General features: G+C 44.5%; 1 protein-coding gene across 1 annotated transcript; it reads left to right on the top strand.

The window, feature by feature from the left end:
* On the top strand, positions 1-11,856 carry MEPE (matrix extracellular phosphoglycoprotein). The gene is made up of 4 exons (XM_021101771.1): positions 1-61; positions 3,573-3,626; positions 4,606-4,698; positions 10,068-11,856. The coding sequence occupies exons 1-4, from the start codon at positions 8-10 to the stop codon at positions 11,529-11,531; spliced, it is 1,665 nt and encodes a 554-aa protein (XP_020957430.1). The 5' UTR covers positions 1-7; the 3' UTR covers positions 11,532-11,856.

The following is a 19,026-nucleotide window of genomic DNA, read 5'->3' as shown; positions in this document are numbered from 1 at the left end:
CTCAAAGATGCGAATCGTCTGTTTGGGACTCTTCCTTTTCAGTCTGACCTGGGCGGCACCAGTAAGCATTTATGAATTCAGTTACACATTATATAATCGCTTGCTCTCTGTATCTATTTTTCTTTTAAACAATGTCTTTTAAAATGAGTAGCCTTTACCTAATTCACTTACAATAAAGTACCAAAGAGGAAGCATTTAGCACTTGACACAAATGTCTGTCACCAAGGAGGCCCCAACAAACATGTGAGAAGAATTAAAAGATGCCCACATGTTGCCTTTAGAGAAACACCAGAAAGAATATTTCGGTTTGTTTTATTTTTAAATTTATTTTTATTAAAGCGCAGTTGATTTCCACTATGGTATCAATTTCTGCGGCACAGCATAGTGACCCAGTTATATTTTGTCATAGTCTTTTTTCTCACGCTATCTTCCGTCATGTTCTATCCCATGAGATTGGATATAGTGCCCTGTGCTATACAGAAGGACCTTGATGGACAGGGAGTTTGGGGTGGGTAGATGCAGAAAGACTATTTTTGAGAAAACCAATTTGATTGAGAAAATCAATCAGCTCATGCTAACAAGCAACTGTTCAGGTCCCCAAATGCTAATATGTCAAAAGAAGGTGTCAATATTTTACTGAAAACTGAAAGAATCAACTAGAATGCTCAATGAAGCAACTAGACTTTATAACTACAAGACAGCACAACAAGACTCGAGCTTTTCTGTAATTCTTGCAGCACCCCAACCCTGTGAGAGCCTGCTAGTGAATTTCTCTTCATCTGCGAGGTTAAGATGGGAAAAGTCCCCTTAAGCTTCGCCCAAATCGAGCTCCAGTTTCCCTTCGTGACTTTTCTTTCCTCTGACTCTCCCGGATGAGCACTCAGGATGCAACTAACTCATCTGGTGAAAGTGCTGACTGTTCACCACTATTTTCTGTAAAGGAGACACCGTGCTAACTAGAAAATGCCTGCAAAACATCTTAACCTTTGCCACTGGAGGACCGTGGAAACGAGCGGTCATTCCGTTGTCACACAGGTCCTGAGAGAGTGGGTAACCAACTGGGGAACCCAGTGACAGGGAGGAACTATGCCAACCAGTGAGGACAGCAGAAATTGAGCAAAGTGGAGTTCCCGCTGCGGCTCAGCAGCTTAAGAACCCAGCTAGGATCCATGAGAATGTGGTTCCATCCCTGGCCTCGCTCAGTGGTTAAGGATCCAATGTTGGCATGAGTTGTGGTGTAGGTCCCAGATGTGGCTCAGCTCTGGCATCGCCATGAGCTGTGGTGTAGGCCAGCAGCCTGGGAACTTCCACATCCCGCGGCTGTGGCCCTAAAAAGGAAAAATAGAAAGCAAGAAATGAAGGCAAGCAAGTCCCTTCTCAGCACACGTGCTCTCCCAGTCCTGTGGGAGGCTAAAAATAGACACGCCCGGGCCACTGCACACAACCCACTCAGCTCCGCCAGGGCCCCAGAGGCCGGTGCTTAGACATGGTGTGGACAGAGTGGGTCCTGCTGACCCAGCTCCATCCCGCCAGCTGAGGACGAGTCTATTTCGAGCCACACACCCCGAAGAAGAGCTAGAGTGGCACTCTTCTGACCATTTTCCAGTAAAGGCGCTCTGTCAACATCCCTCAGGGACCCCTGGTCCAGAGAGGGTGCCAGCCTTCTTCCCCCCAAGAGAAACACCGTCTCCGCTTTCGGGCCACATTCAAGGGCTGGAGAACGGCCACTCAGGGGCGGGGGCTGAAGGAGTGGGGGTGCTGATTCCAAATGAGAGAGGTCTGGTGAGGACGCAGAGACAAAGGTGGAATTACAGATGCCCAAACGTGATGTTCTCTTCCAGACACAGGTTCTATTTGAGCACCTGCTTAAATTATTTAGTAGCAGATATGTGGTATCTACATCCCAAGTCACTTCCATATGTTTTGGAATTAGAATCCAAATTCACTCTGTCGGGGGGAGAAAGCTTTTCCTCAACCCTCTTTGGGTCCCTGGCTGGGTCTGAAAATTAAAACTGACAGCTGAACAGGAGATATATACATATATTATTAAAATTTTACAGGTACATGGAAGTCTTCACAAGGACGTGAGGACATGAAGAAGGGACCAGAGCTGGAAGCTCTTATGCCTTTTAGACAAAGAAACGATACATTTGTGAAGAATTGATAAGACAAAGGGGTTTGGGTGAAGGATCGTCTAACTAGGACTAGGAAGTCCTTATCTTCCTTAACCAGGAAGATTAGGGTTACTTTAACAAGATCTGTGGGCAGATTTTTTTCTGCCGTCTCTGGACTGGTAAGAGGCTGTCTCCAGTAAAAGGAGACCCTGGGCTTCCTTCTCCTTCACCCTCCAGTCTCAGGGCAGACCTCCCGGCAGCCTAACCCAGACTGAAGTCGGATGGCCGAGGAGCTTGGAGAATGTGGCTTGTAGGGGGGGAATCCACCCTGGAGAGAACAGGAGAAGCTTAGCCCCTGAAAGCAAGCAGGCTGGTTACCAATATTGTATTGCGAGGAAATGCAGAATTTTAAGATTTTCTCAGGCAGAACACCCTCTAGGTGGACAGAGCTTCTTGATTTCATCATTCCGTTGAGGGAACCAAATCTCTCTCTGGTCCCACCGACAGCATCCGGATGCCTGCTTCCGCCTGTGCATTCAGATACGGCCAGCGCCACCCACTGGTTCCTCTTGTCGCATCTGAGATAACCTAGGAATTTCAAAACGAAATAAGGAAATAAAGAAAAATAAATAAGAAAATGCGGAGAACGCAGGAAGGTCACGTCTCGTCCTTCCCTGGCAAGCCTGCCCCAGGATTGCAGGTTCTCCTCTGCTCGCTCTCCTGTGACACCTAAATTGCATCCCCAGAGCCTGAAATGAGCCACCTGCATCTACCCCTTTTTAGTTTCTGAACATTCTCTGTTCTGTAGCTACCTCTTACCCCCCCAGCCAGGTCCCTTCAAGATATTTTGATGCTTCCATGTCAGATCAAGAGAGAGCCTTTGTCACAATCTGCAGGCTACCTTGGTTCCCTTTCCCTGAAGGACACAACGGCCCAGGCGCCTAGCAACAATCGAGTCCCAGCCTCAGGTGTGTTCCTTCCTGGAGGCGCAGGGCTGTGGTTTCACTCTTGCGGGACCATCGGGAGCATCACTTCTTAACTCCAATAGCAAAGCACGGAACCTGTGCAATCAGGGCACGTGCAACCCCCATCGCTGGGCTCTGGTTTTGGCTCACTGATACTGAACACGCCTGGTGTGCCCGTAAAACCTTTTTCAGGGGATGCCAATGACATCCAAGCTTTTTCACCTGCAGTGCCACCCCATCCTCTGGCGCTCGAAGGTGGCTCTGTAGCGAAGAGTGCCCTGTCCCCTCCAGGGAAGGAACAGTGGCCTCAGGATTCCTTCAATTCGGGAACAGATGCGACTCGTGCTTCCGTCTTCTTTTGGTTAGAATGATTTTCCACATTGACTAATACACCCCAGGGAGAGAAAAATAAAGGACATGTTTATTGTTTGACGAAATGAATGAAAGAAGAAATGTTTGCCGTGAAGTTTTATTTCTTGTTTCCTCCTTTCAGACCTTTCAACCACAGGCTGAGAAAGCGAAGCACGACTGTGTGGAAAAACAGAGGGTAAACAGAATTATTCTTCTCAAACACACCCCTTCCAACTCTGTCAAGAGAAAAGTCAATAGGAGGAAAATTTTCACTGTCAAAATGTTCTTGTGTACCTAGGACGGAGATGGAAAATTAAACAACATAATTTTGGCCCTTGTATTCACATCCTGTGTGAAGAAAAGAGAAAAGCCTTCTGAATGGGAATTTGTCTCTCTTTGATGTGATTTCTTCCTTCAGAGGCATGAGTAAAAATTCTAGTTATTATTATTAGCAATAATAATATTGCTATTAGAAAGCCATATTTTCCCACCCATGCACGCGAGAGCAAAGTGATAAGTGAGGAGGGAAACAAAGGGAAGTGAATTAAGGAGCCTTCATGGGGAATTCTGCGCCCTTGGCGATGGTTTTCCATGTGCATCCAGAAAGTTAAACAAGAACCCTGAGTTTTTCAGGTCACCCAATTGCAGCCTGCTTCTGCCTACCACGGTTCCTCCTGGCAGTCTCAGAAAAGTCTGTCCTAAAACCCAACAATCTTCTGTTCTCTATCGCAGCTGAAAATGACAAAGGCAAAAACCACACACTTAGGAGCCCGAAGGTTCCACTGTGAGGTTTGCCAATTTGACGTCAGCGTGAATCCTGCAAAATCTGCCTTCCTCCTCATCCCCTGTCCCCTCCCACTTGAGCAAATTTCTCAGGGCTCCATATCCACTGAAATTTGCTGATAAACTTGATACACTCCAGGAGAGAGAGCAGTTTGACCGTCATTCTCAGGGAAAACAGATTTCCAGACAGCAAGAAAAGAGAAGAGCCAGCTGCTATCCTCGGGAGCTGGCTGACCCGCGCCCCCCTGTGGTTATCAGAAGTACTACCATTTGTCAGATGCAGAAAGTGGACTTAAAAAGTTAAAAATATTCTTGCACAACCAAAAAGAGAGAGAAGCAAAACTTCCTAGGAGGAGAGAAACCCATCTTAATATAATGTTGTGTTTTTGTAGATCACCTACAAGGGCCACCATGAGAAACACGGGTATTATATTTTTAAGTACGTTTACACATCATCTGGGAGGAAAAATCAAACTGGCATGAAGGTAAGCGCCATCCTAGGGATTCTCATCATGAGCTAAACGCTGGATTAACTCCGGGACAAAGTGCAGGGGGGACAACATTTATATCCACCTGTTCTGGGCTTTCTGCATGTGGCTGGTGCTTTGCCCCCTCCCCCAGGGTCCCAGGCTCCTGGGGTGTCTCTGCTATGGAACCCTGTGCCCGGTCTTCCTGGCACTGATGGGCACTGATGGGCCCCTGTGTGCCCGGGACCTGGCATGCAGGTGTGGTGCGGTGCCCTGGACAGGCATGAGTTTTTCATGTTATTGCTTCTGAGTCAAATCTGATCCTTTAGAAGGAGGTTTTCTGGATGTCTTCTACCTTCTGTGCTCACGAAGGGGGAGCGATTAGACGGAAATCATTCGGCCCTAAAATGGGACACACTTTAGTGTCCCTTAAATTCACTCCACAGATGACGACATCTGTGTCAGGATTCTCGGAAGAGAAACAAGAAGGGCCTTTTCATTGGAATAAAACAATCTTTCTTTTCACTCAGTCCTTTTTGTAGATTCATTGGCCAAAGAGCCAGAAATAGTTTCAAATGCCATCAGCAAAAGGACTGTTTGCTTTCTCCAAATCTGGCTTCATTCCCCATGAAAGTAGTAGTTCCCCTTCAGAATGTTACTTTGTTCTGTAGACTCAGCTCTTAGGCTCATTGCCTTTTAAACTTACTGGTTGTAACAAATAGGTGTTAAGCTCATTCTATTGTGCAAGATACTCTGTGAGACAAAGTGACTGAGAAAATGTTTTCTCTCCAGGATTTTAGAGTTGGGAAATAAAAAAAGGCATTTACAAAAATGATCACAGGAGTTCCTCTTGTGGCTCAGCAGTAGCAAACCCAACTAGGATCTGTGAGGATGTGGGTTCGATCCCTGGCCTCCCTCAGTGGGTTAAGGCTCTGGCGTTGCCGTGAGCTGTGGTGTAGGTTGCAGATGCAGCTCAGATCTGGTGTGATTGTGGCTGTGGTGTAGGCTGTCAGCTACAGCTCCGGTTGGACTCCTAGCCTGGGAACCTCCATGTGCTGCAGGTGTGGCCCTAATATATATATATATATATATATATATATATATATATATATTTTGCAGGCACAGCTTGGATCTGGCATTGCTGTGGCTGCAGTGTAGGCCGGTGGCTACAGCTCTAATTGGACCCCTAGCCTGGGGTCCAATTATATATATATAATATACATAATATATAATTATATACATAATAATATATATAATAACCTGAGACAGAATGTGCAAAATGCTCTGTGAGTGATAACAAAAAAAAAAAGAAAAAAAAAGAAAAATCGTGCTTCAGGGCTTGGAGGAGAAAAGATTAGTTCTTAGTCTGGTGTTCAAGGAAAGCTATGTGACATGGAAATAACTGAGCTAGGCCTAGGAGGCTGAGAAAGCTTTGAGCAAACGGTTGAGTGGGAGAGGCTGTTCTCATGAAGAGAATAATAAGAGCCAAGGCACAGAGTTAGGAAAGCAGATCAGCCAATTGATGTTTTGACTCTACGACCGTCACACAGTCAACATGCAAGCAGAAGTCATTTGACATAAGCAAGTGCAAAAAACGACGGACCATCACATACCACATTTTAAAAGTTGTTTCATGTTTTTATTTATGAAAGAAATGTACTCAGTCTTTCAAGAAATGTGCACAGCACATTAGTATACGTGCTACTGTTTTAAAAGCAGCAAAAGCACCGAAGAGAAAACAGAACTTCCCACTTCAGAATAGGAAGGAAAGGAAAAAATTAATTAAGCCATTAATTTTTGTTTCTTTATTTGTCTTTTTAGGGCTGCACCCACAACATATGGAAGTTCCCAGGCTAGGGGTCTAATTAGAGCTGTAGCCACCGGCCTATACTGCAGCCACAGCAATGCCAGATCCAAGTTGTGTCTGCAGCCTACACCACAGCTCCCAGCAATGCCAGATGAGCAAGGCCAGGGATCAAACCTGTGTCCTCATGGGTCCTAGTCAGATTTGTTTCCACTGAGCCATGATAGGAACTCTGGAAAGGGAAAAAATTAAGGGATTATTATAATGCATTTGTCTAACTCAAAAGAGACCAGTGAGCAAATGAACTTAGTTGTAACGGAAAATATAAATGTCTACGGACAACTTTCCAAGATTTAATGTCTTAAAATGTCATGTGTGGAGTTCCCAAGTGGCACAGTGGGTTAAGGGTCTGGCATTAGCACTGCAGTGGCTTGGGTTGCTTCTGCGCACGGGTTCGACCCCTGGCCTGAGAACTTCCACATGCTGTGGGTGCAGTCAAAAAAAAAAAAAAAAAAAAAAGTCGAATGTTTCTTTTTCATTCAGAAATAATTCACTCTAAAATTTTTCTATTTTCTATTTCCTCATGAGAAACTCTTTCCTAGTTTCAGGATCCACCTGCCAGTTTGGAAGATCAATGAATCATGATAACTCCCCCAAATAAGTCATTTAAGTTATGTCTTAAAGATAGCACATGTTGCAAGATTATGTACGGCATATTAGCCAGCTTTGTGAAAATAGAGGAGACTTCTGTAAACAGTTTGTATCTTGAGGTTGAAACATGAGCTGATGAAACAGCTCCCCACTGCTTCCAACATTATTCAGCTCCATGGACATGGCAGCCTCCCCCTGACTGTTCTTCATCACCACAATTCCTCCTGCATCTCTGATTTTCATGTGGTTAATCTCCTGCTCATGCACCTTCACTAGCTCTGCATCCCCTACAAAATAAAACCATATCCTTGTCCCTGGAGTCCCGGGTTTTACAAAGCACATGTCTGTGCAAACCCTTGAATATGACCTCTCGGCAGCCCCTCTCACCTTGCCCCCCCCACACACACCCCCTGTAGGACTATTGCCTCTGCCACTTAAGAAGTCCTCAGAGATTGATCAGAACAGGTTGCAACCAGCCCAGCTTCTTCCATAGCCCAATGCCTCAATAAAATCTCTTATTTTGATTTCATGTTACCCACCAGTTCCCAGGCCTAGGTCGTGGGGGTGTAAATTTTTGCTCCCTCTACAAGTTTGAGGTGGAGGAAAAGCATGTTGTTTATCCTGCCTAGAATTGCTCGGTGTCTCAAGAGTGCCAACCCGTGGGCTAATAAAAGGGGAAAGGAAATTAATTTAAATCTGATCCATTTAAACTTAAGGTTCTCTCATCATTGAAATAGTTCTTTAAGTATGTCCTTCAGTTTCTTTTGGATAAAAAGGCTCAGGTCCTTCCTTCTCCCTTAAGGTGGCATGCACACACAGCAGGGAGCAGGGCGTGGGTTATGCCATCCACCACATGCCATGGGCACAAACGTGGCTGGCGCCAGAGTGGGGAGGAAGACATGGGGTCCTCAGACATGGACCGGAAAACGTTGCGTGACCACTTGTGTACCACTGCCCCCTGCTGGAAGCCTAAGGCAATGTTGGCTCCAATAGCTTAGGACCAAACAGCCCAGTCTGGGGAGGGGCAGGGGCAGCAGTGACCCAGCCTCTCTTGGTGCCCATGGACACTACAGATCCGTCTTTGTTTGTGCATAACTCACATTTGTTCCTAGTACACATGCTCCATCTGCATTGCTCCTTTTTAAAAGTTTATTTTTTTTTTAAATAACAATTCCGTTTACTATTTCTCATGATTCCCTGGGTACACTGTACAATCCCTGAGTTCCAGGAGGCAAGCACAGAAGCTTCCAGGCTTCCTAGACCCACTCTCACTCCACCATTGGCCCACTGGGCAAAGCACATCACAAGCCGGCCCAGGTTCAAGGAGGTGGAGAAACCAGAAATGGACCTTACTTTTGGTAGGGGAAGGATGCATTGCTTTTTAAGAGCCACTTCATTCCCTCTGGAAAGTTCCTGGGCACTCTCAGAGAAACAGTGAGTGGCCTGGGCCACTTCCATCCCAGCCCCTCTTTCTTCTTGACCACATTGTTCTAGCTCCTTGCACGTTGGCTGCACTTCAGGTTGGCAGCGTGCAGCCTATGAGGCACCATGTTTACAGACCTTCCCCCCAAAAGGGATCCACTGAGCTACTCTTCTCTCCTTTCTCTTTTCCATCTCATTATTCTCTCAGGGACTTTTCTTGTCTAGACCTCCCATTATTTCAATGTGTGATCAAGAAGAGTAATTCTCGAAAGGTGGTTACAGATCAGCAGCATCAATGTCAGCTGGAAACTTGTCATAAAGGCACATGCCAGATCCCCATCCCCAGTCCACGGAATCAGAAACTCTGGCCAGTGGGGAGAGTTCGTTTTAGGAAGCCTTCCAAATAGTTCTGACCAGTGCTAAATTTGAGAACTATTGATCTGGACTATCACATTTGGTTTATTACATGAAAAAAGAAGAAGACAATAAAAATTAATGAATCCGTTTTCAGACAACAGCTAGGGTCACCAACACTTGGGGCAAAATCCTTTGTTTGGATGTCAGAAGCTGAGTATTCCCTGGATTCTTCTGCTTATGTTTTTTTTTTTTTTTTTTCTGTTAAAAAAAAGGAAGAGAGGAAAATATTTACACCCTTGAGGACCAAGGCAAAAGCTGAGAGAAGGGGCGGTGGGGGAGGAGAAAGAATGAGAACGTAATCACACTTGAAAGATGAAATCCAGGGAGTTCCCGGCAGAGCAGAAACTAATCCGACTAGGAACCATGAGGTTGTGGGTTCGATCCCTGCCCTTGCTCAGTCAGTGGGTTAAGGATCTGGCGTTGCCGTGAGCTGTGGTGTAGGTTGCAGACGCGGCTCAGATCCCGCGTTGCTGTGGCTCTGCTGTAGGCCGGTGGCTGCAGTTCCCATTGGACCCCTAGCCTGGGAACCTCCACATGCTGTGGATGTGGCCCTAAAAAATCCAGAAAGCAAGAAAGAAAGAGAGAGAGGGAAGGAGGTAGGGAGGAAGGAAGGAAGGAAGGAAGAAAGAAACTCCATTTCCCTTACCCTGGCTCACTAGTCACAAGACAAGGATCATACTCTGTCCTCCTGAAATTCAGTATCAGGCCCTAATCTGTATTTCCAAATTTATTTCTCTCTTTAGGATTCTCTTCTTTAGGATTTCTCTACTCCAACCTTGTAATTTTATTTATTTTTCAAATGTTTCCTATTTCCAAACATTTGAATATGCCACTTATTCTTAAGATAGCCTCACGATTTTCCTTCCATATATTTGAATCTTACCCACCCTTCAATCCTTGCTCCTTCTTCCTTCTCCATGAACCCTGCTTTGCCATTCCAGAATTATCTCTACCATCAAACCCCTACTGAGTTAATAGTCTTTTTATGAAGTATACAGCGGGGTTGTTTTAAATTATTAGTATTGCCTAAGAATGATTACATTTTAAAAGTTGAACATAAAATAATGACTTTATGTGGAAAATTACACCTTAGCAGGAAGAAAAAAATAAAGGCGATATTGCTCTTCCCCATTCTGGCAAGAGAGAAGCACCTACAGAAAACACTGGCCAGGAAAAAGGGAAAAACTTGTCGCTTCCTGGAAACAGTGAAAATAACAAAAGCACTAAAGCCCAAAATCTTATTGGAAATAGAAAGACAATGAATGAAGACCAGAGTATTGGAAACAAAGAAAATGCCCAAAATGACCTAAAGATGGCCATTTATCCTAAATCCTCTGAGAACCACAAGGCCGAAGACAGAAACAGCGCTCTCAGCAAACTACAGGACCAAGAAGAGTATGGCGCAGCTCTCATCAGAAATCACATGCAACATGCAATGGAGCCAGGGGCTGTGATTGAGCTCTTGGGGGAAGAAAACAAAGAGAACAAACCCAGGAATGTTCTAAGCAAAATTCCAGCAGCTGCCAACTATGCGAAAGCCCCATCGAATATTAAGAAGAATCATCCAAGAGGTTCCCAAGCCCAGAATATTCCAGTAAAAAGCAGAAGTCCCCACCGTCTCCAACACAACACCGACTACCTAAAACAGCTCCCCAAAGTCAAAAAAGTCCCCAGTGATTTCGAAGGCAGTGGTTACCCAGATCTTCAAGGGAGGGGGGACAATGATATTTCTCCTTTCAGTGGAGATGGCCCCCCTTTTAAGGACCTTTCTGGTAAAGGAGAAGCTACTGGTCCTGATCGAGAAGGTACAGACATTCAAACAGAGTTTTCCAGCCCAAGTGAAGCTGAGACCATTCATCCTGATGCAAGAGGGCCAGGGTCTAATGAGATCCCAGAGAAGGAAGGGAATGGCAGAGATACCATTGGAACCAGGGGTAAAACAGCCAAAGAGGCAAATGGTGCCGACGTGAGCCTGGTGGAGGGCGGCAATGGCATCACAGGGAGCACCGATTTCAAGAAACTCCCTGGGAAAGAAGGAAACAGAGTGGATGGCAGCAGCCAAAATGCTCATCAAGGGAAAATAGAGTTTCATTACCCTCATGCACCCTCAAAAGATAAACGAAAAGGTGGCAGCAGTGATGGAGCTGAAAGTACGAATTATAATGAAATTCCCAAATATGGCAAAGGCAGCAGTAGGAAAGGTCCGGGACCTTCTGACAGGAGTCAAGTGACCTCAAGTGAAAAACAAAGCTTTCCCAGTAAGGGCAAAGGTCAGGGTCAGCTCACTCCTTCTCGCGGTCTTGATAACAACATCAAAAATGAAATGGGTTCCCATAGCGACCCCAATAATGAGGGGACCATAATAACACATGGCAGAAAAAATCACGATGTACACTACAGACAAAATAATTATACGCGGAGTAAGGGTATGTCACAAAGGAAAGGCTCCTGGGGGTACAGAAAGCCCCCTTCCAACAGGAGGTTTCACCCTCCGAGAAAGCATGACAGCAGTGAATCCTCTGACAGTGGCAGTTCCAGTGAGAGCGATGGTGACTAGACACTCCCAGCAGGATACAGGTTAAATACTTGGTCACCTGTGACTTGTGGTGTAAAGTGGAGCCACCTGATCGCATTGGATGGAGAACAGAGCCAGGAATTAAGTCAAGAAACCCCACCTCCTGGGAGAACGGATGCTACTTCACTGGCTATAGCATGAAATCCTATTCAAAATCATGGTACTTTATAAAATTCTGTTCAAAGTTATGCCGCTTTTTTTAAGAAAAAAATTCATTAAGAATTCATGGAATAGGTAACATTTGAAGAGGTATCATCTAAAAATAGGTTATGGGTGTCACAAAAGCCTTCCTTTGTTGTTTGCTCTGTCAGCCTGAAAAACATTCTCTCTCATAGGATAATCTGTAATTAAATGATCTATCAGAAAGTCTGTTGTCTGCGTTGCTTCATTTCAAATGCAAGGAGACTAGTTCTGCCTCTAACAAAGGCAGTGTTCGGAAATTAATCCACTGGATAAAGCCTCCCTTCATCCCACTCTGCTTAAGCCAGTGTTTCCTTTTTCCTCCGGAGTCCTCTTCTCCCAATAAGACATCCTGCTTCACGTCCTTCTGCCCTCTTTCCTAAGTTGCTTGTTTATAACTTCTTATAAGGAAAATTTTATTTCCTGAAGCAACTTTCCGTGTTATCCCTTTTAATTCTACCTCCTTCTAGACAAAGAGGGGGATGGGCTGGAGGGAGAGAAACAGGGAGAATCTGAGAAGGAGAAGCACAAATGCAAAACCAAGACAAAGATGTGCTTTCGTAGATAATAGTCATTGATTGAGCCCAAATCACCTCAGGCTTATTCCTTTTTTCTGACCTTTAGTGTAGATGCTTTTCCAGTTAACAGCCTTGTAACACCATTCTGGAAATTAGCCCTGAGCCTCCTGGTCAGAGAGGGGAGCAGGGTTCTGGAAGATTTTTTCTCTTTTTTGGTAAGAGAGCTTATATAGTTAAAACCACCCTTCCTCTTTTCTTACTTTATTTTTTGCTTAATATCAACATGACACCTGGAGGCGCAGCAGCCATTTTGTGACCATGAAGCACGGATGCTAGATAACAGAAAATATACACATTGGTCTCTGCCCCCAGTTCCTGACACAGAGCTCTTTAAAACCTTGTAATTTACTTAGTAATAAGAGCCCATTGGGGCATCTTTTGTTCTAATATTTGGTTTTGACCCAGTTCCTTGGCACAGAGCTCCTAAAACCCTTGTGACTTCGTAAGTGATCAGAGCACCTGGAGCATCTCTGTTCTAACAAGGTGTCTCTGCGTGGGCTCCTGGACGGGGGCTGGTCACCAGAAAGACCCAGCAGGATGAGAAGCTTGGGACTTTCAACCCTACCCCCCACCATTCTCCAAGGAGGAGCGGGGGCTGGACATGGAGTTTACAGTTGATTTTGCCTGTGTGATGAAGCCTCCATAGAAATCCCAAAAGTGTGGAGTTCAGAGCACTTCCAGGTGTGTGGACTTATGGAGGGGCTAGGAGAGCAGCTCACCTGCAGAGGGCATGGACGCTCCCGTCCCTCCCACGCGACCTGCCCTGTGCACCTCTTCTATCTGGATGTTCTTCTGTAACCCCTTCCATATCCTTTTACAGAAGACTGGTAAACAGTAATAAACTGTGTTTCTCAATTCTGTGAGCCACTCTAGTAAACGGATGGAACCCCAGGAGGGGGTCTTGGGAACTTCTGATCTATAGGCAAGAGGTCAGAAGCACAAATGACAACTTGGACTTGAAATTGGCATTTGAAGTGGGAGAGGGGAGCAGTCTTATGAGGCTCAGCCCATAATCTGTGGGATCTGAAGCTACCTCTGGGTAGATAGTGTCAGAAACGAGTTCTCATTGTGCCTCAGTAGTAACGAATCTGACTAGTATCCATGAGGAGGCGGGTTTGATTTCTGGTCTTGCTCAGCTGGTTAAGGATCCGATGTTGCCATGAGCGGTGGTGTAAATTACAGACACAGCTCAGATCCCACGGTGCTGTGACTGTGGCTGGCTGCTACAGCTCCGATTCGACCCCCAACCTGGGAACCTCCATATGCTGTGGCTGTGGCCCTAAAAGAAAAGAAAGAAATGAGTTAAAATTGTGGGACACTCAGCTGGTGTCACAGACGTGCTTGGTGTGGGGGAAAAAAACCCCACACATCTAATGTCAGAAGTGGAATGTGATAGCAGGGTGAAAGTAAACGAGATAGACAGAAGTAGGTTTTCTAATACAAAAGAATCACAGAGGTGCTTCTGAACCAGCCCCATCAGCCTCCTGCCCTCACGATTCTCGGTGAAGCAGCTATTATTATTTTTTTGGTTATTGATAGGTGAATTGAATTCCTGGTGGATACGCGTCTCCATTGCTGACAGTCTTCCCAAAGAGAAGGGCTAAGAGAAGAAGAGTGAGAGAGACAGAGACTAGAGTGAGAAAAGCGTGAATTATTTCTCTTGTCTCTTTGACATCCAAGTTCCCACCCAGCAGAAACCATGGCTGGCACTTTCTGTACCAAACCTCGATCCCTGAGTTGAATAATCGGTACAACGCAAGTGCATACGAGTCAATATCTTCCAAAAATTTAAACTCCCATGCTGGGTAGACAGAAAGTGTTTTTCATAAATAAAAGCTGTAAGCTATGGAATACATCAGATACACACAAAAAATAATGGCTAACCTGTGCCATTGTCTGTTAAACCCTCTAATCTACACATCCACCCTATGATACCTACTGGTAGTAGCAGCAGTATCCCCATTTACAGATGAGGACACTGAGGCACAGAACTGTTTGTAAATGATCCATCTAGTAAGCTAGGAGTTGTGTCCAAGCAGTCAGGCTCCAGTCTCTGCTCTTAAATACTCACTGTACTACCATGTGGCACAGAGACAGACATAATACATAATACTCACTATATATGAATGTGTGTGTGTATAGAGACACATATACGTGGAGAGTGTGTATATATATTTATGCACATATGTGAATTTATGTGTATACATGTATCATATAAAATATGTAATATCCATGTATCAAGAGAGAGAGAAAAGCTGAAAGAAATGCCGCTGAGAACCTGAAAACAAGCAGTATCTTTTCTCCTTCATTTCTTCTCCATCTTCTAGGTATAACAGAAACAAGTACTAACAGAAAGACTTTAACATGTCACCTAATAAATTAGTCACCATCAGAATTCCAGGATAAATTATTCCTAGTACTTTGCTTTTTGTTTGTTTGTTTGTTTGGGGGGAATTTTTTGGCTGTGCCTGCGGCATATGGAAGTTCCTGGGCCAGGAGTCGAACCTACACCACAGCAGCGATCAGAGCTCCTGCAGTGACAATACCAGATCCTTAACTGGCTGAGCCACATGAAACTCCTTATTTGCTTTTTAAAAACAAAACACAAATTTAACACATACACATGCACACATCCACACAACTGGAGGCAACAAATGACATGAAGAAAAGGCTATGAGCCCTTAAACGGCAGATAAAAGAATTGAAATCAATCTGCTAGTTACGGCTCAGATTATATCAGACTTTTACCTGTGGATGGTCTGATCGCATGAAAAAACATTTGGTGTTTAAAGGGAAAAAAATGAGCTGAGAGGGAAAATGAACATTTTCTTTGGAGGATTACAGGCGGGACCTTCCAAAAGTCGCCTGTCCTAGTCGGTTACCCAGCGGGGAAACTGCACATTTCTGTTGTCTGGTCAGAGTTTGCTTCCTCTCTCCAAGCCTCAGTGCTCATGTGTGTTTATTCAAAACACGGACAAGGTTTGATTTTTTTCAGCCATTTAAGGGAAACTCTGAAAGCTTCAACATCTATGACGCACTGCTAAGAGATGATGCAGGCCTGGAGGGATGAGTTCAAAACAGAAGGGCCAGAGATCCCAGGGCACAGCCTGCAGTCAGGGAGTGGATCTGTGCTTCCTCCAAACCCAGGTTTCAGCCATCACTTTTAATGTTCAAAATAAACATAGATTTCCAAAATAGGGCAGAAAATTTCAGCCTCTCTAGGCTGCCTTACATGCAATCACGGAACTGGGCATAGGCTGCCCCCTGGTGTCCAAAGAGAGAAGATGACTCCAGGCTCTGGAATTTATTTCCACTCTGGCTACTCGCTCCAACCTCACCCGTTTAGACTTCTTAGCTTGTAAATATCTACCTTGATTTTATAGCCCTAATTAAGTTGTTTTTGGCAACTCCAACCCGTCAAAATACCTGATTCTTTTTGGCATAACATTCAGCTCCGTTGAGGAACATTTACTGAATGAACAAAATTCCCTGGGAATCAAAAGAAGAAAGAGATGCTCCTGGCGCTTATCAAGGCTGTCATTTACTCAAGAAGAAAGCTATGCCAGGAGTTCCCGTCGTGGCACAGTGGTTAACGAATCCGACTAGGAACCATGAGGTTGCTGGTTCGATCCCTGCCCTTGCTCAGTGGGTAACCGATCAGGCGTTGCCGTGACCTGTGGTGTAGGTTGCAGATGCGGCTCGGATCCTGCGTTGCTGTGGCTCTGGCCTAGGCTGGCGGCTACAGCTCCAATTAGACCCCTAGCCTGGGAACCTCCATATGCTGCGGGAGCAGCCCAAAAAATGGCAAAAAAATACAAAAAAAAAAAAAAAAGAAAGAAAGAAAGCTATGCCAAATATATAAGGCAGACTGTGGTAAGTTCAATAATAGAAATACAACTAAAGTGATTATGGGAGTTCTGAAGAAAGATAAATTCTAGCTGAACAGGAAAGAGCAAAGATACAGTAAAAAAAAATTTTCCTTGAGGTATTACGCATTCAGAGGAGCTGCAGACAGTAAGATCCAACAGGCGGATGACGGCTTGATAGTCAAGGGCCTTCAAGGATACTGTATGTATTTTAGAGCTTAAGAAAGATCACTCCAGCCACACAGGGAGGTGGTTGGTGAGATGGGATGGGGGGAGTTGGAAGGCAGAAAACTGGCTTGAGGGACTGCCAAAGGGTGACGGCCACCATCCAGAAGAAAGAACCTTGTCTCCTCACCCCGTCTTCAGGAGTCTTGCTCATTTTGAACCAAGTCGGCCCTCAAGACGACTGGTTTCTAAGCCCCTATGAAGACTGCACTTCAAAAACAACTTCTAACAAGGTGAATGTTGCTAGTCAAGTATTGAAACCTAAAATCAAGATTGTGCGAGATAGCCCACAGGAAAAGGAGAAGAAATAGGTGGGTTTGCGTGAAAGTCATGGAATGGGGAATCAGGAGCAGGAGAGGAAGAGGAGGAAGTAAAAGCTTAGAAAAAACTTAACAAGGAAATCTGGAAAGAAAGGAGAACAGCACTCCAATACAGTTTCAAGGCCAGAAACCCCGAGGAGAATAAAGCAAAAATGAGGAGTGGATTCACCCCAACAGCTTCAAGAAAATCAACATGAACATATAGGCGGTTTGGACCTTTTGGTTTCGTCCGTTAGGATCGCAAGTGAACAGTTGTATTAAGTGAATAATAGTTTATAAATTCAGGGCGATGGTTTGAGACTAGCAGATACACTGCCTGGTTAGAAATATGGTGACTGCTATAGAGTGGACCTTTGAACAAAGTGGATCTGAATTGCCCGGATCCACTTATACACAGGGCTGGTTTTTGTTTTTTGTTTTTCAATACACACAGCACGACCTTATTCAGGATAGGCTGAATCCGTGCAAGAGGATTCGCAAGGGCCAAAAACAAAGCTTTACGAGGATTTTCAGCTGCCCAGAGAGGTCGGTCCCCCTAACCTTTGTGAACGGCATCTGATTTTTAGGTAGTTTGTTACCATTGTTAGGTTAATAGATTAGTAATGGAATTTAAACAATTTTAACTTAATAATTTTTTATTTAAGACAGTAAGATAGAGACGCTCCTAAAAGCTCTCCCAGAGACAAAGAATAAGGAATTTAAAGGAAACTGATAATGACAATAATAAGAACCAGATAAAGAGGCCTTGAAACTATAAGATCAGAAAAACAATTTTATGACTATAAATCAGAACGTTTCTGTGAAGCAGTCTTTTCCGGAAACACAAATCCTGAAAACTCTTAAAACCTGAGTATATTATTAACCATAAAAGAAACTGGAAAATGGTATGGAGGAATTACCTCTCAAAAAACCCTCGGGGCAATAAAGTTTTCTTTATTTTATTTTTTTTTTCTTGCCTTATCACTGTCCCTTCATGGTCCGCCAGCTGAAACTGACAGTACTAACAACCTGAGCCTAGCCAGAACACAGACGGGGACTTGAACCCACATGCCAGGACTTGAATCCAGCCTAAACCCAGGCTGGGACTTAAACCAATGGTTTTATTTTACTTTATTTTTTGTCTTTTCTAGGGCCACTCCCACGGCATATGGAGGTTCCCAGGCTAAGGGTCTAATCAGAGTTGTAGCCTCCAGCCTACACCATAGCCACAGCAATACAGGATCCTTAACCCACAGAGCGAGGCCAGGGATCAAACTCGCAACCTCATGGTTCCCAGTTGGATTCGTTAACCACTGAGCCACGACGAGAACTCCGCAATATGGTTTTATTAGTGTGTCCTTTCAAAATTTCAACAAACAGATAATTGGCATGATACATGCAGTTTTGCAAACAGTGGGAAAGATGGAAAGCTGCTCATTTCATTTTGTGAAGCTAAGATGGCCTTGAGAGCAGACTCTTAAAAACAGAGAATAGGCGTTCCCATCATGGCACAGAGGAAACGAATCGATGAGGAACCATGAGGCTGCAGTTCGATCCCTGGCCTCGCTCAGTGGGTTAAGGATCTGGTGTTGCCCTGAGCTGTGGTGCAGGTCGCAGATGCAGCTCGGATTCCACATTGCTGTGGCTGTGGTGTAGGCCGGCAGCAACAGCTCCGATTAGATCCTTAGCCTGGGAACCTCCATATGCCTCAGGTGCGGCCCTAAAAGGACATGAGACCAAAAAAAAAAAAAAAAAAAAAAAAAAAAGAGAGAGAGAGACAAAATAAGAAAACCAAACATCACTTATGCACAAAGATTGAAAAAATATAAAACAAATTTAATTGCAAAAGTACTTTTTAAAGAGTCATTCAGTATTAACAAAAAGAATTTAACCCAGGACATTCATAAATCCAGTCCTACAATACATCATCAGTCCTATAGAACATCTCATCAGTAGCTCATCTCCCATAAAAAAATAAACGAGCTTCATTCATTCAACAAATACTTGGGTTGAGTTGACGTTCAGTTGACTGTCTCCTGTGTGCCAGATAACATCACACGTGCTAGAGATGCCCTCCTCAAGCTTGTATTTGATCAGAGAAAGACAGTAAATAAAAAGGAAAAATAGAGTAGGTTAGATAGTGATAAATGCTATGGGGGAAAAAAAATAAACAGGAAAACATCATAATAAGAATTGCTGCTTTAAGTGGGATGACCAGAGAAGGTTGCATGGCGATGGCATTGGGACAGAATCCTGAGACAGGTAAGGGAGCCACCACATGGGTGTCCAGGGAGAATTTACAGCACGTGCCAAAGCCCCGAGGCAGCAT

The sequence above is a fragment of the Sus scrofa genome, chromosome 8 (assembly GCF_000003025.6).
Source record: "Sus scrofa isolate TJ Tabasco breed Duroc chromosome 8, Sscrofa11.1, whole genome shotgun sequence".
Classification (NCBI taxonomy): Eukaryota; Metazoa; Chordata; class Mammalia; order Artiodactyla; family Suidae; genus Sus; species Sus scrofa.
This window is presented reverse-complemented; position numbering and strand designations above follow the sequence as displayed.